Source organism: Plectropomus leopardus, chromosome 4 (assembly GCF_008729295.1).
Source record: "Plectropomus leopardus isolate mb chromosome 4, YSFRI_Pleo_2.0, whole genome shotgun sequence".
NCBI classification, from domain to species: domain Eukaryota; kingdom Metazoa; phylum Chordata; class Actinopteri; order Perciformes; family Serranidae; genus Plectropomus; species Plectropomus leopardus.
This window is the reverse complement of record NC_056466.1, coordinates 27,466,859-27,492,686: the sequence shown is the minus strand read 5'-3', so window position 1 is coordinate 27,492,686 and position 25,828 is coordinate 27,466,859. Positions and strand designations below refer to the sequence as shown.

The 25,828-nt window shown below is 39.9% G+C and overlaps 1 protein-coding gene across 1 annotated transcript in view; it reads left to right on the top strand.

Moving 5' to 3' along the window:
• Nucleotides 1-25,828, top strand: part of LOC121942362 (alpha-1,6-mannosylglycoprotein 6-beta-N-acetylglucosaminyltransferase B-like) — a 137,913-nt gene that overhangs the window by 90,075 nt on the left and 22,010 nt on the right. Inside the window, exon 9 of the mRNA XM_042485547.1 lies at nucleotides 20,702-20,833. Coding sequence (XP_042341481.1) covers nucleotides 20,702-20,833 — 132 coding nt within the window. The remainder of the gene's footprint in view (nucleotides 1-20,701; nucleotides 20,834-25,828) is intronic.

The following is a 25,828-nucleotide window of genomic DNA, read 5'->3' as shown; positions in this document are numbered from 1 at the left end:
ATGCCTTATAAAATTGGATTGGTCTTCAGATTCTCGCGGTTACACTCTTGTTTTCCTCTGTATTTTTCCCCTCTGTCTTGTGCATGCCTTCAGCTCTCTTTATGATCACATTATATTCCTTTAATGTTTCTTTTCTGTTTTCCTTCACTGTCTCCAGTTGCTTTTGGTTATGATTTCCTCTCTCGGTTTTATCTGTTTGTCAACATCAGTAGACTAAATGTGTTCTGACCTTGTTAAATGATTTTGTGTCAAGCTGAGAGTGCCAGGTCAAAGCCATTGTAGGTGGAGGTGTGAGCTTGACAAATTCTGTAACAGTTTTCTCTGCACACCTTTGGAAAACATACATTTCCTCTTAGAAGTGTTATTTATGTAATATGCATAATAAGTGAATGTGAATCTGTGGGTGTTTGTAGGAGTAGCTGCTCTTATTTAAGGTCTTTACTACGCCTTCCTCTTTTTGTTCTGAGGTTTCTGTTTTTCAGTCACGACCATGAAAAGTCACAGTCACACTCTGTGGGACTGTGTGCCTCATAAACCCTCCTTCTCTCTCTTTCTCCCCTTGTCTGCTCTCCCTCCATCACATCCCCTACAACCTGACTCCCTCACCTTCAGCCATCATTAAAGTGAAGCCTGTAGAGAGAATGGAGTCGGTGACCTCGCTTCACCTCTTGCTCTCCCACAGGCTGGCTACGAGCTGCCTTATTATACCTGCCCCAAGCAGATAAGAGCACACACACATGCAGCACACACACATGCCCACACCTAAGAACCCTCATCTTGCTTTCCTTTCTTCTCCCTGGCAATTAAGCCATTCTCACTTTCCTTACATCGCTGCTTTCTCGTATTTTTTTCATAACTTTAATTCTCTTCTGTTTTCTCTGACTTTGTTGTGCAACAACTATGCATAACTTGGAAAGCAGCTGACTCGAAACATTATCAGACACTTGGCTGTAAGTGCGCTGGAGAAGCGTCTCCTATTAAAATACCCGAACTCTTATGTAGGGAGTGTGCATCTGATCTCTTTATTCCACAGAAGCTGCTGAGGTGTGTGAAACTTGTGAGGTAACTTCTTCTTTAAGAGAAACTGTAGCACATAAACATTAATCAGTTGTGGGCGACTGTTTGGTATGTGAGATAAAGCGTCTTTGTTAAAAACTAGAGCGTGCAAATGAGTCATATGCTCTGTCTGCATCATTTTGTCTGCTTAAAGTGTGTTAGCAGAAACAAACTTCTAACTCCTCTACTCTCAGCTCTTTTCCTATCTCCTCTGTACCTCATATCTCTTCTCTCTCTCTCTCTTCTCTCCACACATCCTATCTCCTCTTCTCTCTGTATTTCTTATCTTCTCCTCTGTCCTTACTACCTATCCTCTCCCCTTTCAGTACCATCTATCTCCCTCTCCTCTCCTCTCCTCTCCTCTCTTTCTCTGTTACCATGTGTCTTTCTTTCTCTTTCTATCAGTCTTGCTCCTCCTCGCTCTGTCTCTCTGTTGTTCGCCTCTAAGCTCAAATCAATGTGCTTGTTAGCAACTTCCCAGATTTTTACAGCATTTCATCACCCCTACCCTTACTTCTAACCCCTTACAGACAAACACACACTCACGCACACATGCCGCCACCACCCAACACTTGGTAATGACTTCCTTTATCCCTTGTCTCAGATTTAAAGTACTGAAGGAAAAAACTGTTGTGGCCCACGGGGGAATTTGTCTTTCGTTTCTGGTGTCGCTTTGACTCACATCTCCGCATGACATTACCTCTAATTGGTCTGCTTGGCACAGCTGGGACTCAGAAATACAAATAGGACAAGTTGCTGCTTATGCTTCTTTAGCTGATTTAGCACAATCCTTGGTGTTCTTTCGAGAGTGCCTTTGTGTATGTTGGCACATCTGCTCTTGTTGAGTTGGGGTTTTAACACTAAAACGTGGGGAGAGTTTTAAAACATAAACCAAACAATCAACCGCAGTTAAAAATGTAATGATATAAACAATTAAAAAAGTAATGATAAAAACTGAATATTGCAAATTTTGTTGAAACTGAGTTTATGGAAAGAGTAACTTTAAATCCTTTCATTTTGACTGGATTGTGATAAAAGTAATCAGAACAAATATAGCGTGTTTGTGCAATAGACTTTAGATGCATGGAGCTGTGGGAATGTTCACTTCCATACACTCCGTCCACATGTGATGTTAGATTAGGAGAGGGAGGATGTGTGTTAAATTAATAAAACAAGAATACTATGTACATAATCAAAGTTATTGCCAGTTGCAATCCAAACACACAACTCCTACTATGACTTTGCTCTGCCAGCTACCCAGTAGCTAACAGTAAAATGTGGTTTAATATGATGGGTGAGGTGGCTTGTCATTCCCAAATCAAATTTGATTGGACAGATTTATAAAACCACCTCTGAGTTCTAGTGTGTCATTGCCAGACCAAGTGGCAAATACACATCAGAAAGCTCTTAGTTTATTTCCAATTTGTATTGGGGAGTTATTAACAGTTGTAAAGCAAAATATCTCTGGATGCCATTAGATAGACCTTCAAGCAATCTGAGCAATGAAACATGTGACATATGCCACAGGCAAACATAAAAGGCGACAGGGTGCAGAGATGAGCTGTGATGATGTGTTGTGGTTTCTGTTATCAGAATCTGAAATGAGCACTTCAACTTCCACATCAGCTGCAGCTATCTGGGTTGCTCTCAAAATGCTGGGTTTATGTTTGCTGTAGTGTCCCCGACATGAGGATACGTGAGCCAAAAATTATGTCATTACGTATTTTGCAAAAGCATTAAGGTTCTGCAAGTTGCCAGTCATCGTATCAAATCCACTCCATATCAGATTAATAGTTGTTATTGGCATAATCAACTGTAAATCTGTTTGATTGGGACGGGACCAGACGCGATCTGCCAGGCTATTCAAGTTCAAGATGAGTGAAATAGAGTTTTACTCTTTTTAAGAAGGTGATAGAAGAGTGAAAAAAATCTCCCGAATGCTTTTTTTTTGACACATAGTTAGCATATAATGAGAGAAATTAACAGTTGACACAAGGACACAGGATTTATTTTTTATTTCACTATGACTCTAAGTGTCAAGATTCTCTCTGCTTTATGTCTGTTCTTCTTATCTACATTACTAATTAGTGTTTCTCAAAATCCTCATTTGGGTAAATGTATAATATTAAATCTCAATCTTTAATCTGTATCAATCTTTAATTTTACTCTGATCCCTTATCAGTCGGACCACTGAAAGATAGGTGGGGGTGAGAGGGAGGCATGAATAAGAATTTATGCAGAGGATAAAACTTGTGTCTTACTCATAGTCCATACATGTGATTTATCCATGTGTTTGAGCAAGTTTATGGATAGATGTTAGTCAGCTGTTGGAACAATCACATTTGTGATTGGTTAACAAACATCCATATATGTAGCAAGGTGTAAACAAAAGTGTGACCTGATAACAGACTACAGTCACTATCAGTGTTATTAACTAGATTGGTGCTTTTCTATCTATAACGGACAACACGGCGACCATTAAAAATGTCTTTTGTTGTCCCTGTGGGGAAACAGATTCCTCTGTAAGCCATTTTGTCTGAGAGTAAATGAGTGAAGAGTAAAGGCAGTTTCCATCTTGGTCTTCATACGGCCTCAGTTGTGTGACTACGTGAAGAAAAGCTAAGGGAGGTCAGCCTCTATCGGCTGCAGGGCCAAAACAGTTGGGTCTGGCTGAATAAAGTGAGGAGGGAAAAAAAGCAAGGCAGACAGGTACAGCAAGGGGATGTGTGAGAGACGTGTGTGTATGTGTGTGTGTGTGTGTGTGTGTGTGTGTGTGTGTGTGTGTGTGTTGCGTCATCCCAGACCCTGGCGCTGAGGGCTTTTCAATCTCCTCTTACTGGGGAATGGAAGCAGGGGAGGGGAGTTTTAGTGCTGAATAGACTCCAAGGCCTGGGGACACATTGAGGCGAGCTCCAGTAAAACCAACGCTATCAGCCATTCATCAACCTCCTTTCCTTCACCGAGCTTTATTTCTCACGAGAGGCTGCCCAAGGCACACGAAAAAAGGAAATAAGGAAAAGGAGAGAAAAAGAGAAGGAGGAAATGTAATCGCATGTAGTAACACATCTGGCTTTTGCTAAAATGCTCCAACGTCTGACCCATTACAGCCTCCTCCCCTCAGTTAACTAAGCTTTTTTAATCTCTTGACTAGAGAGAAGTGGAGAAATCTAGCAAGCAGTTCTGATCAGTTCATAATGACATCAAACGATCTCAAAAGAGATTTGTGGAAGCATTTGATTAAACCTTAGAGTAATGTTAGCTTGTCACTGTAACGAGGCACTGGAGGCAACCCTCACGAAGCAGAAAATTGACATGTTAGTTTGAACAAACTTATTGCAAAAAGAGGTAAGCCTTCATTAAAGGTATATAAATATGACGTCTGGGACACACTGCCTGTGTGAGTGGTGCGTGAGCATCACAGAACCTATTGTTTTGGGGTTGTTTTTTTTCAATGCCCATAAACAAAAGGTAGAGCAGCCTCACTGCCTGTATGAGCACCGATGCTCAGGCGCATCTCAGCTGCTTCTAAGCTGAGGCACATCTAGAGAAACTGCTGCTCTCTGATTTTTTCCATCTGCCACGTGCGGTTGTCAGCAGAAATAAACAGTGAAAATTGTGTTTTGGTAATTATATTGGCATTATACCACCTTTTATTACAGTTTTTGTCTTTATCTGTCACAGACATAAGGAAATAGAAATGCCTGTTTTATTCAACCTTTCCTGTTTCTTTTTTCAAAATAAAAGTCCCCTGACAACATTTCTATTGACAGAATCCCATCAGTTGATGACACAAGGCATTTTAATGTGAAATATCTACAGGACTGTGTTGTTGACAATGCAGGAGCTTGCATACCATCATAAATGAGTTGAAAATGTGCTTGAAGTTGTGGAATTGCAGTATTCATAGTAGCAGGCAGCCCTGCAGAAGCATCGCAGCAACCACACTGCCAGTGTCAACACTGCAAGCATGTAAGAAACTGCACTTTGGCAAGATTGCTGTCACATGTTGCTCACACATGCAGTGTGTCTGGGGCGTAAGTCTAGACATGGTCTTGTTATGATATTTAGTCAAATCCTGTGTAGTTTACCTTTTAAAAAAACAGTCTTTTACAGTATCAATTTAAAAAAATGGCTTTCCAGCTTACTTGTGTTGGAAGTCAATGGTATAGGTTAACTTAAATGCATCTGAGGCACTCTGACTATAAGTTATAAATCCTTTATTTCTTCATAGGTGACCAATGCATTACGACTTAGAAACTCTTCATCATGGTATATGCATATTTGTTTATCAGTCCGTGCCAGTGATAGCAACAGCCAGAGCATTATGTTCTACGTTGTCCATCTGTCTATCCCATTCTCGTGAATGTGATATCTCATGAACACCTCGGGGAATTTCTCTTAAATTTGGCACAAACATTCACTTGGATTCAAGGAAAAACTGATAAGATCTTGGTGGCCACTGTGACCTCATCTAGCACATTTTAAACATGTTGGCCATAACCCAAGAATCCATATGCTTATTGTTACAGAATGTCACACAAATATCTGAAAGAATAAAATGACCAAGTGTTAATATTATATATTCAAAATGTCAAAGGTCAACTTCACTGTGAAATTATAATGTCCTGCAAAAACACTTTTCTTGCTATTAACTCAGGAACAGAAGGGGTTACATTTGGTCAGATACTGAATTGGTGACACTAATCCTGGGTGTCCACCTTGAAACTGTGCTGATTGTATAGCTCTTATGTAATGCGGAGATGACATTTGTGTGAAGCAGACACATTTCCACAGATATGGATGTGAACTGTAACTGCAACTTGACTGGCTTGCAGAGGAATACAAACATAAAGCAGCCATTCAACTTTCAAGACTTTATTTTCACAAGTTTATGATGCCTAGTTTTTTATATAGAAAAGTAATTATGTGATTGAGTTAGGCAGCATACTGTTGTGTGACGCAAGAACTTAATTCATTCTTGGGTTAAGAGAAATAATGAGCCCTGGCTTGAAATATTATCAAAGTCATAATGGTTCTTAATTGGTTCTCAGTGCAATGGTGCATGACCACAACAGATAAATTGGTGTGCAGTACCTGCAGAGCAAGCACATAGTCATCAATTTGGATGTTAGGAAAGTATGTAGTCATGCATTAAGGGAAAATATCAATAGTGGCATCATCAGTAATGTGCATTGTAAAACTGAACTGTTGGCAAATGATCACATGCAGCACATGGTATTCTTAACATTGTGGCTTTTTATCCTTATTTTCCCCTCAAGTTATTTTATTTCGACTTTTATCAGTGATTCATTTTGAACATAACAGCTTTATCTGTGTACTAGGTAGTGTCAACTCTCCATTCTTTATCTACCCATAACAATCTATAATTCTGTCTTTAAAATCCAAAGTAATTTAAATGACATTCAAACCAGAAACACCATTTATTACATCTGTGCCAAGCACTGCAGAAAATGGGGCCAGAAACCTCTTATTATCCACATTATCCTTCAGCAAACTTGACAGTGCTTGTTAGTTATATCAGAGCCCTTGTTATCTCCACGTTTGTTGAAAAGAGAGTGCAGCTGATGTGAGCAAAGTCAAGCGTAATTGGGTTTGGTGCCAACATACTGTAGGCCTCCCTGGAGTTGTTAAGAGTTAACATGAGAACCCAAAACATTTTGCTCAATGATGCTGTCAATGTCTCCTCTTCCTAATGGCTTAAAAAGCGACGAGCTGTCAAAGCTGGGCTCAAACTGATGTCAGTGCACCTGATATCTCCGTGCCTCCTCGGAGGAGAAAATTGGGCCATTTTAGGGCAGCCAGCCTTGAAATTAAGCTGGGCGCAGAAAGGTGTTGATTTCACTAAATCTGAATAGATTGCTGTCTTTTCTCTTACCTTTACTTTTTTCTTTCTTTTTTCTCCCACTTTGCGTCACCTTAGCCTTTTCTTCCTTCTCTATCTTTGGTCTGTGCAGCAAATTCTGGGTAATAACTGAACTCAAATGCAGTTATAAAGCACTCTGGCAGTACTTTTTGCAGATGCCGACAGTATCAGTGCAGGCAGAGGTTGCTCTAACAGCTTCTGTACAGCTCCTTCACCAACAAACCAACATTGTGTTTCTGCTCTATTTGTCTGGTAAAGAGATGTAAGCAGTGAGCAGTCCACAACATCTATGTCCCACAGAAATCCCCTTCTACCCCTTTTATGTTTATTTCTTTCTATTGTTTTGAAGTATTTTTTATGTTAAAATCAAGAATAAGTTGGATTTGAACCCTGCCTGAGAACTGAGCTGACTTTTCACACTGAGACTCATTGTGAGAACTCAGTACAGACTGTGTGAGTCTCCCATTTCTTAGCCCTTTTTACATAGACCTCAGATGTACCACAGCAGTATCAATCCATTTGTGTCTCTTCTGCCGTGCCTTTATTTCATCCAGACAATATTCTATTTAGAAAATTTTCAACAAGTCCCCTCATTTAAGCAACCAAATACATTGTTCTGAAGGACATTATATGTCAGTTCCTACCAAAGATGTCACAAATAAGTTTTACAAAAATAAAGCTGTTTTCAGGTCCGAAATAGTGATGGTGAAGGTTTGGTTATATATTTAGGCACAAAGTAGGGGAAAGATTGCATTTGTCTTCGAGTCTACGGCCATGCTAGCTGTTCTGCAAAGCTGTACCAAGACACCACTGTGCTTTGAACTAAAAGCTAATGTTAGCTTGATTGCATGTACACAGTGACGATGCCATCAGGCTGATGCTGAGCACATAAAATGTTTGCGATGTTCCCCTCGATACTGTAGTGTGTTGGAATGCAACTAAATCAGCGGTGTCATTTGAACTCTGTGCCACCTTTTTCTTTCCACCCTATAAGATTTGGCACTTTTGATACTTTTGCATGGCTGCTCCAGAGTCTATCAGCTCTATGTGCGAACAAGCAACTTGCTAATTAACGCTTGTCAAGTCTGAATGATAGTTACTGAAGAAAACAACACTGCTGACTTTTTATCTGAATGTTACTGAGGCATCGATGAGAGGTGGGTATATTCTCTGTCGTTTCACTGTGACTGGAAAATCTTTTCCTCTAGTGCCAGTTTGCGTTTGAAAGTCTAATTTCAGGTGTGAGCTCGAGCTCAATTCAGGCATCTGAGTGCAGCTTCAAAGGGTCAATGGCCTACAACACACATTGATGAAAATTAGTTCTCAGTTGGCGCTTTCCCCCGTCAGTGGGGTAATGCTAATGAGTTCACTTGAATACTCTGGGTGTGTGTGTGCAGTGGGATGTAGGATGGCACTTGCATCCACACATCCTCTTGACTTGGGATGATTTGTGAGTGTTTGTTCACATTCATCCATATGCGTGTGTTCGCTCCACACTTGAGTGAAAGGCATCTGCCTGCTGTATCATTTTGACTGGCGCTCTTCTTCTGTTTGGTTCCTTTCTGAGTACCGGCAGCAGGTTGCACAGTGGATTTATCTGATCTGCACCATGTGCGAGAGCATAATGATTTGTATATCGGCCAAAGTGTCTATTTACACACCAGCATCCCACCATATGCATTTTCATATGTGTGCTGTGCAGTCTCACATGTGTATCCTTATGTATGTATGTGTGTGTGTGTGTGTGTGTGTGTGTGTGTGTGTGTGTGTGTGTGCGTGCGCGCGCGCGCGTGTGCTTTCAATTCCCTTGACTTCTTCCGTCACAAGCAATGCCGACTCTTATTCTTCTTGATTTAGGAGGATTAGATCAAAAGTTGCTGACGATGGAAAAAGGGCGGACTGCCTGACGTCTTGGGAAACAAAGCAGGATCTGGCTTTATTAGTAGAGGGTGCATACGCAGTGTGTGTGTGTGTGTGTGTGTGTGTGTGTGTGTGTGTGTGCTTTTATATGCTAAATAGTGAGGACCAAACAATAAACATACAGCATACAGAGCAAGGACATTATTTGCAAAGTGAGGACATTTTTGCAAAGTGAGGACATTTTGGCTGGTTCTCACCTCTTCAAAGACTTGTTTCAGGGTTAATACTTGATCTAGGGTTCAGGGTTAGGTTAGGTTATGGGTTAAGTTTTGGCATCCAGGATCTAGGGAATGTATGATATCAATGGGGGTCCTCACAAAGGTAGGAGTACAAGAATATGTGTTTGTATGTGTGTTTGTGACGATCCATACTGGCCACAGAGATGTGTAACTGACTGTGTGCATGAATGTGAGAGTGCAGTTTGTGAGTAGACATGCATTTGCACAGTATTCCAGAGTGTGTGTGATGTGTGGGTTTGTATGCCTGACACAAAAGTTGAAGGGCATTCCAATCAGTGCTGTCAGCTAATGTCATCCCCACAGTCCTGGCTGACAGAGGGCGAGACAGGGTCAGCAGTGAGAGGAGGGTGGAAGCAGCTGAGACTGTCACAAGAGTTGCATGGAGTATGCGTTTGTCTTTGTGTGTATCCTAGCATAAAATAAAGACATGACAAAACAGACTGATGGCATGAAAGATCAAATCTAGTGTTTGCTTTGGTCTGGTTCATTTCTTATATTCTGTTCAACTTTTTTTTAATATTTTGCTTCATCCTGAGGAAAAAAAAAGTAATTCTAACATCTAGAGGATTGTATAATAAAAAACTAAATCATGCACATTTTCCTCAACTTCTATTGTTGGTGAAAAAAATGCACTGACAGAATAAGCTCTTTATTGCACAACATTATGATGAAAATACCTTGATGTTTAAAGCTAAGCACTTTTTTAATCACATCTTTGTTTAAACTTTTCTTTCTCATGTAAGCAAATCAGAAACAGTTCTCTGGGCTTTATGGAACATCTAGCTTGCTTATTCAGTTTTTCACAACCAAAACAACAATTTGGGTGAAGCATTTTCAACTTCATAATGACAGTTTTGTTTTTGTTTTTTTTTTTCTTGAGGTTTTACCTGGACAACAATCATTAATCTACACAAGCATTATGCATGCAGGAAAAATACAGTCCTCACCCTGCCAGGAGAGAAAACAGAAATAGAAAACAATATGGTAATCACTTCTATTTCCATATAGGAGAGTGGTCAAGCCAAGTGAGCGCATTCGGAGAGCAAAGATGGTGTGAAATAGAACTGCATGTCTAACAATTTCATCCAGATCGTTTTGTAGATTTTAGCGCAAAACTTTGAGGGAAATGTTTACATGTTTACCAGCCTAACTGACTGTAAATAATTTCAAAGGACTGTGCAAAAAATGAAATATAGAAACCAAAACATCCTAGTCCTAAATTTCGTCAAAAATGTTGCCTTGGTGTTGCGTAAGGTAACATCAAAAACTTTCTGCTTTAAAACTTGGTTAAAAAGTTTATCACTGTGACATGATGACAAAATCATGCAACACCGGCTTGATCCTCTTATGTGTGGACCCTGGAGGCAGCTGTAGGCTGCATAATACTCCCGTTTTAGGAAGACAAGTCTACTTTACATGTCAAGAAGTTACCTCAGTGATCTGTGTGTGTGTGTGCATGCGTGTGGCATAGATAGCTTGAATATTAAAAACTTATGCCTGGAAAAATAAATACTGTTGTAAATCAACATGTTTTTAATACTCAGCGCAATCAAATGATAGTTGGGCACGAAAACACTCACAGACACTTACACACACACAGACACACTTACACACGGCATAATCAAACACTTAAACATCCATGTAATCATCTGTTTCCACATCCGCCTCTGATTACACCCAGGGGATAGCAATCTGTGCATGTCTTGGAAAAGTTTCTCTAACTTTACACACACACACACACACACACACACACACACACACACACACACACACGAGCAGATGGATACATACCATTCAACACTATCTTTTACACACAAACACTCACATGCACCGAAACACACATATAAGACGTATACGGCAGTGCCATAAGCAGCTGACAGGCCCCAGTTATCAGCTAAGGCAGGGTGCACTAGATAAGGGAGCCGCAAGGCATCATAAACACCAATACACGGAGAGAGAGAGAGGGAGACGGGAGAGAGAGAGAGAGCAGCAGAGGGAGGGACGAATCAGAGATGAAAGAAGGAAGAGGAAAAAATTCAACACTCCTGTCGGAGATAATAAAATTCTCAGATGAAGAGCTCCAGTGGAGAGAGGGAGAATTAGAGACGCAGGGGAGAGAGGGAGGGCCAAAGATGGGAAAGCAAGGTGAAAGGAGGAATGACAAGTTAAATGCAAAGGGCAGGAAGTCAGAGAGAGAGGAAAAATTAAGTGGGAGTGAGCAAGAGTTGGGTGAAGAGGAAGAAGGAGAGGGCGTGGAGGGGGAAAGAAATCAGGTAATGTTAGACAGAAAGATTAAGAGGTTGAAAATAGTAAAAAAAAAAAAAAAAATCTGAAAGAGGAAATGTGTGTGTTTGTGTGGGAGAGTGAAATGTAAAGTAAAATGTGAATTTACAGATAAACGGACACACATGCATTCCTGTACTTCTATCTTTGTGAGAACCCTCTTTGACTTAATGCATTCCCATGCCCTTTACAATAACCTTAATCATCACAACTAAATCCCTAACTGTAACTTAGATGTAATTCTTACCTTAACCCAAATTTTAGCCTTAACTTTCAAAACTGAAGAATAGCCATAATTTCCCCACTTTCCAAAATGTCCTTACTCTGTTGGAAAAAATGTGAGGTCCTCACTATGTGAATATGTATGTATGTATGTACAAGAACTCTCTCTTTCTCTCTCTCTCTCTCTCTCTCAATACGTACAAACTAGGGAACAGGAGTGAGAAAGGATAAATTATCTCCGTTTCTGCCCCACTTGACCAAGACACACACACACTTCACACACATAGCGGTGTTAGACCTACGGGCAAAATGACCAGTATTAGCTCTCCACAAGCAATATGCTGTGTGTTATTGCTCATTTTGTGCCTTTGTGTGTCTAATAACACCCTGCTAAATTGCTCCTTAGGAGATCAATACAGTCATTTGCTATTGAGCGGAATAGCTATATAGCACTGTGCTCGGGAAAACATAACTAGTAGCACACACGCAAACACACACACACAATAGCAAACGCTTACATGCAGCACTTCACTGAGATTGTATCTATCATTTTCATTTTCTGACTGAGCAAAAAGTTCAAAGGTTTTTTTAGTCCTAGTCCTTTTTAAATCTGAGAAAATTGAGATCATAATGTGTGAATGCAGGATGTAATATACTGCATCCCGTTGTACAGTCAACATTAGGGCTGTTTCATAGGGTTAAAATTAATATCATGGCTTTGTTCTGTCATGATAGTAAATCTACTGCATTGCAAAATGGAAAGTGGGAAGAAAAAATCAAAAATAGTATTCTCAAATTGATGTTCAATGCCACAATTCCGACAATATGTTTTGTAGGTTTCCTTGTGAGTTAAGGTATTGTTTTAGCTCTTATTTTAGACAACATAATTTTGTCAAACATAACACACTATGATAATCCACAGCTATAAACAACCTCTACCTTCATAGTTGTCTGTATAACAACCAAAACACTTGTGTTTCATTGTTGTCTGCAGTGGAATCAATGCTTCTGCCACATCTTCCAGATATCCTTTCATTCCCAATTTTACCAGTTTTTGATCTGTCAACAGTAGACGTATTGAGAATGTTTCATGAACAACCGACAGTACCAGGTTACTTTCAGATTGTGGAGAACCATCAACATTAACAACACTATTTTCTTAAAGACATCTGGTTGACTGTGTGAAGTGGTTTATTTAAACAGGCTTTATAGATTTTGAATATTCTTTACAATCAATAGAAAGGAAACATTAATTGGAATTAATCACTATGCTGTTGTTCAGTTCTTCCTCACTCATATAGACTCATACGACTCATACGGCATTCCATTGCGTGTGTGTGTGTGTGTGTGTGTGTGTTTGTGTTCATTCTAAGGGCCCGTTGACTAGATGCCAGCCAAGAGACAAGAGAACCTTGGGTAATTGGACTCCTGCGTGGCCCTGCATGGCACTTGAATTGTGTCTGGGATAGCTGCCATCCTGTGTTTGTGTGTGTGTGTGTGTGTGTGTGTGTGTGTGTGTGTGTGTGTGTATTGCTGATGTCTATTTTCAACCTCTACCTCTAAATAGGGTCTTTTCTGCATATCAGCATTTCCGCATTTACAGTAAGGCGTTGATATGTGTGTGTTACGCACTATTCTATGTGTTTCAAGACTTGAGCCACAGTCCAAGTAGATTTGAATTATATGTCCTGATGTCCTTATTTTAGATTGAGTTTTGGTGGGATTTGTTAACTGACATGTTTTCGTTTTTTTATTTTGATATTCAGCCTTTTTATTAAGTATTTTGAATTTATATATTTGCAATCTTTTAAATACCATACTTTCAGATTAAACCTTTCAAATCCATTTGAAGTTTTACGACAAGCATCTTGGAAAAAGTATTTAGATCCTTTATTTAAGTAAATATAGCAATACAACACTTTAAACATGGGAAACATAAGTAAAAGTAATGCATTCAAAATCTTAACTTAAGTCTAAGTAAAAGTATGTAAGTATTATCTTGAAAATGTACTTAAAATAGCAAAAATAAAAGTATTCATTGTGCAGTAAAATGTTCCATGTCAGTGTAACTAAAACTGTCAGACAAATGTAGTGGAGTAAGTTCAGTTTACATAGTTTACATATCAAGCAAAAAATGTAAAAATCTCAGTGTAAAGTAAAGGTACTACTTTGATTATAATACTATCCTTATATAACTTACCTAATTTTACCAATGGCAACAAACAGTGCCAGGCATGGAAATGTACCTGCATCAAAGCCTGCAAAACTGCAACTCTGACACTGACTGTTTCTAACACAGCAACAGTTTGTACAATTAGCAGTCCATCCAAATTTAGCTGCATGTCATTGAACTGTCCTGTACAAGGTGTGAACAGGGTATAATAACCTCTGTCAAAGGGTGAATTTAGTGGACAGCTGGTGCAGTTGAGCTTTGTAAAAATAAACCATGCAGAGGTCAGGTATTCAATGTAGTTTCATCAGCGAAATTATCCTTCGACGTTTCTTAACAAAAGAGAGAGTAAATGAGACTATTTCAAGAATAAACAACTAATTTTCACTCTTGGCCGATGTGCTATGCTTGAACAGCTGCCAAAAGAGAGGGATTAGAGGAAAAGAATGAGAGAAGCAGGCTGCTGATGGAAAATGAAGAACCGAGGAGCTGCTTGTATTCTGCCGTGCTGCTGTTGTCTCAGCTGTTGGTACATTACAGTCTGTGTTTTCCTTTCTTTGTTTTCTGTCTGTCTTTCTTTTTTTTATTTTGAATCCCAGTTAGCATTACTTCATCCAAGCCCTTTTTTTACTTTTTGTCCCCCTCATCTCTGTTATGACTGACAGAGCTGCACACAGAGTGACTGATAGACATCTGCAGGCAAACAAAAGGCCTGACTGAGCTGCAGCACTGCATAATTAAAATGGATTGGACATATTATGTTATTGCTGGCTTTCCACAATGAATAACCAGAGATGGTGTAGCGATCATCATGATTTACAGCTTTTTTTCTGCATGTGTGTATGTGCCTCATGGGGTGTGTGATACAAATTGAATTTAGTATGAAAAAATTAATTCAGCCTGGTGTTGATATGGCAAAGCCAACTCCAAGCAAATAGACTCAACATGTCATCCTAATTGGATTATTTGTCAGACTCGGGCATTGATAAACTGGCAAAATGTGTAACATCATCAATATGGCCCATTTGTCGATGTATTGAAATAAACTGAACACTGATTGTCACTTTAATTCCATGGCCCTACAAGAAAGCTCCTTTTCTGCAGTTTTGAAGAGTGTTTAATTAAGTAAGAATATGATGTGGTATGAGGAAATTAAAACAAGTAGAACTCATTCTGTTAGAGTGCTGTTATCACCCTCTGTATGCCAATCTGTTTTATTCTTTTTGTTTAAGTACCTCCATTGTGCAACATGTATTCAAGTGTCAGACTGCAGTAGCAGAAAACATCCCAGTAAACAAATTTCTTTTAAATCAAACTACAGTTACACCACAGAATTCCTACTGAATACCTTGTTACAGTTAAAAACAAAGCATGCCCAGACTTTGACTATCCTCATATTGATGTACCGATAGAGAAAGCTGCAGTGTGTGACTTAGGCTTTTCTTATTGTCACATTCTCCAACCTCCCAGTACAAAGTCGTAAAGGTTTCACAGGAAGAGATGAGGGAGGAACCTGTGAGAAAATATGGTGATGTGACTGAAGGTGTTCCATTAGGGAAGAAAAAATGTGAGAATATGTACTATAGGAGGACAACAGGTATGGCAATCTGGAAGCCACAGGGTCACCAAAACCCTCCCAGGCTTCATCCAAGATGTTCACTTCATTTTATTTAGTTTTGTTTTGGGTACATCAGTGCAGCTTACGACCTTCTTGAGTTAAGGAGTCTGGTTTTAGGACACAAAGCACATCTTATGTAAACCTAAGATGCTGTAGACTGCGTGCTTTTCCCTGTCATCCCTGAAATTTGATTGGTTCTTATTGAGTGGACTCTGAATAGGCCTCTTTAACTACGAGAGTTCTCCATTATCTATAAGGATGGAAGCAGACATTGTATCGCTAATGGAAACGAGACTAATGAGGGGCACCACACTCCAGGCAGAGAGCACACTTGAAATCCCATCATGCTATTTCATAATGTGTTGCAAGGCTTCAATCCGCAAATGGTGGCTAGCCTCTAACAAGCTTGGATGCAGGCAGCATCCAGGTGTGATTCTAGAAGAAAAAAAAACACTGTGGGTTGAACTGTAAGAAATGTGGAGTTGTGATTTTTTTGTGAATATACGTAAAGTATTTTTGCAGTTTTTAAAGAACAAGGATTGCAGATTGTAATCACATTTTGATCATATAAAAAGGGTTTTTTTAACAGCCTGTATGGACCATTTTAGTGTGCTTATGGACCAGTGACTGAGTTTTTTTTAACACAGACATGAATAGATGCCAAATCTATCCTTCTTTAAAAAGGATGTTGAACTAAAAACTGTATAAATTTTGCCATGATTTACAGTCTTCTCACAAAGGTACATTGTTTTAATGAACTATTGTCAGTTTTATGTAACAAAAATAGCAACAATTTAATCTTTAGAGAAGAATGTACACAATTTTATCCAATTTTAGCAATGCACTTTAGATTTTCTTTGTCAAGTGGTACTCTTGAATGAAATCTTTACCTACAGTAAATTGTCTGTGCACATTTCAACAACTGCCTAAACCTCCTGATGCATTTGGCAATATAGTTATAGACGGATGAGGTAAATGTTCTGTATGACATTCAGAGCATTAACCCATTTAATCCCATTTTTTTCCCAGACAAAAATATCTAAATCATTTGTCATTAATTTGTCAAATAATTTTATTTTTTTTTTTTTAATTTTCCATGGAAAAGTAGGTGAAAAAGTGTGTTTTACGATCCGGATAATTTGTCATATCCACCATTTATTGACCGAATTAACATCTTCTACTATACAGTTGTCAGAATTGTTATATAGCCCATCCCAGAGGCCCTAAGCAGTTCTGGCCAGCCTGTCTGGTTTGTATACTGTAATGCCATTATATCGCCCAAGCCTACAACACTTTGAGGAAGGCTAATAATTCACTGCTACTAGGTTCAACCACATATCACAGTTTTCAGTTGTGAAGACGAGGAGGTACATTTCAGATCTCCAGAAAGAGCAAGTATAAGTGAACTTTGACTTCAGATTATTTTGTCTCAGTGCTAGTATTTACAGTATTCATTCATCGTAGAACACCTGTCAAAAGCACCCTTACCCTTATGTGTAGAACCCACACACTGCAGTTGATGATTCACAGTAGTACCCCATTTTTCATGTTTTGCTTCAATCACTGCATCAAACTCTTTTATCCGTGTATTTTCACTGCTGTCTTGTGGTGGTTAGCAGCTGTCAGCAGAGTTTCTAGAAGTCCTGCCTCGCAACACTATCAAATGAAGGCCAAAAAGACTCAAATGTAAAACTAGCAAAGCAGAATATAATTCACTGGGGGTATGAATTGCATTACAGCCTCCATTAGCCTTTGGCCTCGTCTGTCACAGAAATAAGAGCTAAGTAAGAGCTAGAAGACCACTCACAGGTCAGATATCCGATAGCGGCTCTGTCGGCACAGTAACAGAGCAGCCCTTGGTCGATCAATACATTGAAACTGAGTCAAACAAGGATGTGAAACTGGGCACAGTACATCATCATTTGGTTTGTATGTGCGTGTGTTTGTAAGTGTGTGTGTGTGTGTGTGTGTGTGTGTGTGTGTGCATGTGTAAGTGAGTGTCAACGTGTATGCCTTGGAAAGTCTTGTTGTAATCAAAGCAGACTTTTGGGAAGTGAATGTTCGTATCGATAGACAAGCAGACATCTGGATCTCACAACACAGCAAGTATATAAATAAATAAACAAGCACTTATAGTTAAGCACCTGATTCAAACATACACACATACACACACAACCTCGACACATCAGTTTTGTCTCTCTATTTTCTCCCCCTCCATCCATTTACCATCTGTTGTTGTTGCTGATGTTGCTGCTATAAGGTTCAATTCAGCCAGGTCATTACGCATTCAGCTCTTTTCATCCTGTTTGTTTGAGTTATATTTTGCCAAAGGCCTGCCCGGTATGCCCTGGCTTGACTTTGATTGAACTCAGCGTAACTCATGTGATGCTATCTGGTCAACAAACACACTTTTAATTCAACTTTCAGTCAAAAGACACCCCCCCCTTCACCCGAGGGATTTAGATTTTTAACTTTGATATGAGAAAATGTTCCCCAGAGCTAGGGGAGATGTAAACAGTGATTGGTATTTGATTGTTTCACATCACTTTGTTGGGAAACTATCATGCAGTCATCCTGATTTATTTGGCAAGGGTATGCTGGTGGTCTTTTTCATTCTGAAGGTCCCTGTTTCATTTTTGTTGAAGTTCCTTCTTCGTGCTGTGCTCCAGATGCGGCCCTGTGCTGCTATCTACTCAGTCTGTTTCTCTCACTTTTGTCTTGCTGCATGGCTCAGCAAGTTGAATGCAGCAGCTCCAGGGTTAGGGGCTTTGATTCTTTAAGTTGCAAGCATTCTAAAATTTATACTTCTGCTGGTTTAAAGTGGCACCATTCTTCCAAAAAAAGACCTCACTGCTGTTGTGTCTGCACTTCTGTACTTCTCAGAGATCAGCTGTCAATCAAAAAAGGATTTTCTGCTGATGAGGTTTAGTCTATTTAGCTACAACCACTCATGCTAAGCACTCAGTTCTTCTGCTGATGGGATGTGTAATTCAGCACTCTCTGTTTTCCAGATGACTGTACAAAATTTCACGGCAATCCATTCAGCACTTTTATTTCTAACTGGACAAAAGTAAGGGACTGAGCGACGGGCTACTATTGTAACAATTCATATGATAAGTTGTTTTTTTGTATACAAAATACATTGATTAGAATAACAACAAGCACACGGTTTACCATGCGTCCAGGTGGCAACCCACCATGGTTGAATCACCTGCTGACACACATTGATTTTAGATTTTTGGAGCTGGATCATTCACTACAGGCACTATTGGAGCATTTTGTTATTTATTGCACCACATTCTAGGAGTACAGAGCATACTCAAAGTGAAACTTAATCTTTTATTGTGCAGGGTCTCAAAGTTTGCTTTCACTGCCTCTGCAGCAGCTACTCCATTGATCTCATCAATTATCATGACTCAAACTTGTGCTAAGTAAAAAAAAAAAATTCATGAAGCGCTCCACCTGCGCTAAAACATCCAAATTTAGAGAGGGGACATAGACTGATACAAATAAAAGGACACACATTTTTAAAAAGAGAGCAGTTTAACCCCTAGTTAAACATACTGTATATTTCAAAGCAGCAAGGGTGATAATTGCAAGGGAAACATAAAGAGAGAACAGTCTTAGTATTAGGTTATTATAGTCCATAAAAAGCTGCTCAATGAGAATACACTGTATCCCTACACTTGATACTTTCATGTTCAGAAAAAAACCATCACAGCGTTACACCTGAGGTCTTAACTCGTGTCACCACATCTAAATGAAATATAGTGTGAAAATGCCATGTGCCTGATTAGTGCACAGCTGCAGTCATTAATGACAATGTGGACTGTAGTCTTCCAATCTTGCTAATTAGCTGCTGCATGTTTCTAGATTGAACTTGGGTCTCTGTTGTTAAAGTTCAGGCTGACAGATGACCGGGGATGATATAATGAACTGGTAGACTTGTGCCATTTCCTGCATTATAAGAATGTGTCAGTCCACAAAAGACAATAATAGACTGAAAAACATTTATAAAGTAAATGGATCAATAAAGACAAATGAAAGTCACATCCTTTCACTAGTAGATTTATACGGCATAGAAATACCTTAGACAAAGGGCATTATTCTTTCTGGTTGTATGTCATTCCATCTGTTCCATTTTCATAAATGCGATATCCCAGGAACACTTTGATTTCTTCAAATTTGTCACAAACATCCCCTTGGACTTAAGTACGAACCGATTACAATTTGATCGTGACCTCACAAAACATGTTTTTGTCCACAACTCAAGAATTACTACGCTAATTATGATAAAATCTCAGCCAAATGTCTAAGAGGAAAACGTGGTGAGGTGGTGGTATTTTTTATCTAAGAGGTGAAAGGTCAGCCTTACTGTGACATCAATATTACACACTGTATAAAATAATGGACGTAGCTATTCACCCATGGGTTTATGAATCAGTTTTTAAGCCTTGAATTTGACATTTCTGCTGTCGTCATCTTGGTTTTTTGGAGCCAGAAGTGACTAAATTTAGATGGGAGGCTGTAAATTAGCAATCCAGACCAAAACCATTTTTGTACCAGGCTGTAAACATGTTTATTTCTGGTGTAAAGTTGTCTGTGGGGATTGACTCGCTTCTGGAGCCAGCCTCAAGTGGCCATTCAAACAACTGCAGTTTTTGCACTTTGCATTTTACAGTCCTGGAGGTTATCACATGAATATAATCTTTATCAAAGATGCTTTTCGGGGGAATTATTCAGCGCCTCAACTCAGGAACAGAAAGGGAGACGTTTGGTCAGATACTGAACTGGTGATGTTAATCTTGGGTGCCCACCTTGAAACTGTGATGAATGTATGAATCTTCTGTGCTGCTGAATAGAAGTGCTGAATACTGAAGCATGCACATTTTCCAAAGTGTACCCTCTTTGCAGCAACATCCATATTTGAATCATTGTCTGCTGTAAGGCACTATATTAGTCTTCAAAGACATGGAAGTAAACTGCAACTTGACATGTTGGCATAGGCATACAATTGCAAGGCAGTAATTAGCTTTTAATTTTAAAAAAAAGGTGAAACCCTCAGCACTCTCATTCCATACATCGATGAGTCCCAGCTAACACCGCTGTGCTGTATGTTCACCTTGTCTTTCTCCCCCTTCCATTCTGGAACAAAACTAAAATGTTTTTGTCCAAGTCAATAATGGATGCTCAGATGCTCTGAAGTGCAGTTCTTGTGCTCACTATTTTTGGATTGAATCTTCTCTCTCGCCTCTGTTGGTCATGTCTCTCTGCTCGTCTGAACTCTGTTTTCTTTCCGTGTGTTGCAGGTTCCTTGGTGTGCCCCCAGGCAGAGGCAGTTGCCCGCTGACTGGCCCGCTGCCCTTTGACCTCATCTACACCGACTACCATGGCCTGCAGCAGATGAAGCAACACATGGGGCTCTCGCTCAAGAAACACAAGTGAGTGGATGCGGATTATGTTTGCGTGTGTGAATTTAGAGTATCTCCATTTTCTCACTGTATGTGTGCGCAGCTTTACCTGCATATATTTGTGTGTGTGTCTGCAGGAGTGCGTTTGTCAGAAAGCAGGCAGATACATTTATTGGCTGTGTTTATAGATTAATTATTGCTGGTAATAAAGTGTACATGTCTCTGTGCAGATGTCTGACAGTAACTCATGCAGCTTGTTAACTTCAAACACACTCCTGCATGTGTGCGAACACACACACACACACACACACACACACACACACACACACACACACACACACACACACACACACACACACCGTGTCACTCTAACCGTTCATCTCCATTCAGTTAAAGACCTTAAAATGCATGATATGTCAAACGCATAATTTTGCACGTTGTCATGTACAACACACATACAAATACACACAAACTACACTGCACTACCTGTCATGCACCATTACTCTGCACAGCAAGAGTAATATAAATGTCACAACCAGGACAAGATTGGAGGAACGAGATATTGACAACTCAACATGCATGCACACTGGGACATGTACATGTTTTCGTGCGTGAAACGATTTCCAATCAAACCCTGTTTTGGCAGCTTATTATTGCTGTTGTTTTAATGCACGCGGAGGCTCACTGTCAGCAGCAGGGTGGCGATTAAACACTGAAAGAAGAAGAGACAGGGAGACGGGAAAAAACAGGAGACATCTGCCTCATGAGAAAGAAGAAAGATTAGTGAGATGTTAAAAAGAAACAGGCTGAGAGGTTTTTTTTGTACTGTTACAAAAGTATGCTTAATGGCTTTTGGCATTGCTACAAAGATGGAACAACTTGGAAAACTAGGCCATGACAGTCATGAGGCCGAGGCAACAAAACAGTAAAGTAATACCCAAAAACAAGAATTTAAAGTGCCACAGTGCGTTTGAAGACAAATGAGCAGCACAACCCTGCAGAGCAGAGTTACAAGCTCATATTATCTTCAGGTCCTCCATGTTGTTGCCTCAGAAACAAAAAAGATTGAAAGTCCGGCTTGAGCCTCGTCCTCTCCAGCCCCTTAAAAACAGCTTGCAGCCACCCCCCTCTGTCCCATTCTCATCCGTCCTGGTCCAATAAATTGGCATCTCTGTTTACCCCCTGTATGAGGAGACAGCAATTGACATTTTGGTTTCCTTGTTCTTGCTCTGAGCGTGAAGAGGCAACAATAAAGATCAAAGGAAGAGAGGGCATGTGTGAGTATGGGAGGCCAAATGAAAGTGAAGCAGAGAGAGGAGGAGATGAAATGGTGAAAGTGTGTTTTGGGATGGCAACAAAGGATAAAAGAGAGGAAAAAGAGAGAGAGAGAGACCACAAAAAACAGAGGAGTGGAATGTGTCTCCAGTCTACCTGACACCACATATAAAGGACCGCTCCATGTATTTTTAAAATCCAATTAGGAGACAGAGAAATGCATTACGGGTGGGCTGTGGAGCTATTTTCCCAGCACACAACCTGTTTTGCTCTCTCTTTCTTCCTCGTGATTTGTCTTTCACAAACACACAATCCCACAATTCCCCCAGACAAGATGCCACTCAGCCAGCAGTCTGCACCTAATTGCTTGCTGAGGTCAGCAAGTCCTTCTGCTCTGTCATTACTGCGTGGAGTGTTGATTTCTGCTTTCCCTAACAGAATGTGACTTTTAGTGTTTGTATGCAACGCTCTTTTGTTCGCCCAGAAGCTCGCGGAGAGAGAGTTATCTGAATGTTTCAGCAATACGGATGGAACGAGTAACATCTATCCTCACTTTTACGAGGAGATGCACTTTAGCGATTTCAAATATATGAATAAGAATGGGCAGGATATTTAATTCTCTGGTCAGGTGCAGATTTATGAACGCAGCACAAGCTTCCAAGGAGACATTATGCTCATTTTCAGGTTCATGCTTGTTTTTTTAATATTTTCACTAGTACATTTTTTCCATAGTTTAATGTAAAAAAAACCCACATTTATTTAATACTGTCTGTCTGAATATTCATCTGTATTCATCCTCTGTCTCAGGTGGCACATTTTAGCGCCTGTTTCTTTAAGCCCCTTTCCTGAAAAGCCCAGTCTGCTCTGATCAGTCAGCATTTACCAGTCTTTCACATCTCAGTGTCTCCGCATCATCATTGCAGCTGGGGGATGACCGTAACGGAGCAATAAAAGCGCTAAGCCAAAATAACCAGAGATGTTTCAGCTGGAATATGATCCAAAATTGTGAAGTAATTAACTACATTTGCAACCAATATTACAGGTTTGCCTGATGTTAGCATGTAGCTACATGCAGCAGTGAAGGCACACTTGCAGTAGCATGCCCAGAGCAGCTGACCATATAACAAAATCCATCATGAGCAGATGTCAGCTTGTCTAAAAGCAGAAAAAATGAGTCTTCTGAACAGTCTGAATGCTTAGGTTTCAACCTTCGGCATCTCATAGCGATGCACAGAGTACCCTGTAGCATATCTATGTGATGCTGAAACACATCGTTACATGTGATTAGGTTGCAAAAATGCTGTGTTGCAGTTTAGACAACAAAATTACTTGGTTAGGTTTAGAAAAAAGATAATGTTTTGAAATTATCTTTTTTCATTTTAACATGCTTAAACAAAGTACCTTTTTTTTCGTAACGTGACTGGATACATCACGTAGGGGACTGCACTGTACAACAACTGCACGTAAATTATGTTATACATCGTTACATCAAAACAACAGTGACTTTTGGTTTCACACAGAACACATACTGTGATCTCCTGGATGAAATCCGATTTTGTTTGACCCATCCATCCCCTTCCCTCTTGCTTTTCACAGGCTTTCTCTCTTTATGCTTCATCAGTTGCTCTCAGTGTTAGGATTTGCTGTGGATGGGTTTACATTGGAGTTAGTTGAAAGCCTGGTGCGTCTCAAAAGGACCTCAAAGGCAGCCTTGGGGTCGAAATCACGTGCAGAGGGGCATGAGAAAGCATCAGTATTTGATGCCTTGGGAATGCTTACTAGCCAGAGGTTATGATTTTTTTTTTGTTATTTGAAACTTTGAACTTGAATAATAAAATCATCCGGCACAGTAATATTTTGACAGAAATTAAAGAGAGGCATTATAGAATTCACTGAGATTTACAGTCAGCTGTATGACATGTAACATGCACCAGTAATTAGTCTTGATCTGCTGTAAAGCAATAAAACAACACTTCTTTTTATTTTTCCTCTCTCCAGTATTTACTTTTATTTTTTATTTATCAGGCATTCGTGCCTAACCTTTTCACCATTTATCTAAACCCAACAATTCCACCATCCTCAGAGGTTTAGGACGGGTCAATGATATACCGATTCACCTCTCTCTCTCACTGTATCTCTTTCTCTCACTGTTTCTCTCTCTCTCTTTTTCCCTCTCTTGCCTCGTCAGGTTAGACCAGTCGAGTTGAGCCCTGTGTGCTGAAAGGCATCATTAATCAACTGCTCTGAGCTTTGGGGCCCTTCAGCTCCCTTTAATTACTTTTGTTTTATGTTCCCACCGACATCCACATTCATTTATTATGCCTGGACAACACGATGCCTGTCCTGATCGCTGTGTTGTTGTGTTTAGGTGATTGCGCGCACGTGCATGTGAGGGTGCACGTGTGCAAGATGCTGAAAGCCGATAGGAGATAGTCTTAAATCACACCCACTCATCTGATAACAGGACTGGCATATTGATTTCCTCTGCATGCTGAATTTACTGCTCTGATAGAGCTGGATCGCAGAGGATATCCAAGGGAAGGCCTAAAAAAAAATCCTTACTGAGACACATACAAGCTTCTGCCTCCCTTGAGCCTGCTGAATCTTTGGGGGCACATCACTAGCTTTAAGAATTATTCTTTGAGGTATCAGTAGCTGGTTGTTTGTTCATATTATGGTCGAGTTGTCATCTTGCTCAAACTCACTCTGACTTATTACTTCTCAAAGATGATATTCTTCAAAGCACAGTTACTAATGTCCAGGGGCTCCCGTTTGCTTTCCCATGCAACAATCAGTTACTGGTGCTTCACAAAATAAAACAAATGTTTCTTTTCTTCATTCGGTAATGATAGAAACAGAGATAAATTGGGATGGGGATTTCTTTTAGAGCAAAGCTTGTATGGATGGGATTTTCTTTGTTTATTGAGAGGGTGAAAACCCTGTTTATAAAAATGCCCATGTCCATGTGGATTAGATTTAAAAGAACTGGGGCGCCGGATGGCTCAGTTGGTAAAGCAGGCACCCTATGTACAAAAGCTGTGTCCCCCGGCAGCAGCCACAGGTTTGAGTCCGGCTTCAGCCCTTTGCTGCATGTCATCCCCCTTTCATGCTATATCTGTCCTATCAAATAAAGGCATTGGAAAAGCCAAAAAAATATATATCTAAAAAAAAAAAAAGAATTTAAAAGAACATCTACTGTAGTCAGTCAATCTGGGCACATCATTTTGGTCTCTTGACAACACTTTAACAGCTCCTCTGACATAATAGTATCTGTAATCCCTGCCTGCTCCTGTTCTTGAGCTTCTCTTCAGCTCTATATATCAATCAGAGTTTTCCCCCTACCAACAGTGACCCTGCTCTCAGTCGAAATGAAAACATTGAAAAGTTCATATTTAGTTTGCCCAAGTAGTTCTTCCGTGCAAAGTCTAAGGCAGACTAATGGTGGTAGCATGGTGACGAAGCTGCAGCATCTCCTCAAGTAATGGGGGATAAATGATAGATGGGAGAGGGAGTACTGTACACATCACTGCACTTTGAAAGAAAGGAGTCACAAAGATAAAGGTCCACTATGTAATATGAAATTAAAAATGTAAAACGTTAACCATTGTTATTGTGTCCTTATTCCTAATGTACTTCTTCACACGGCTCTTCAACCTGTCTTTAAACAGCACTATGAGAACACGTGGCCTTGATTTTAACAAACTGTAATGGTTGAGTGTGTAGCACAAGCTGTTAACCACTAAGATTACC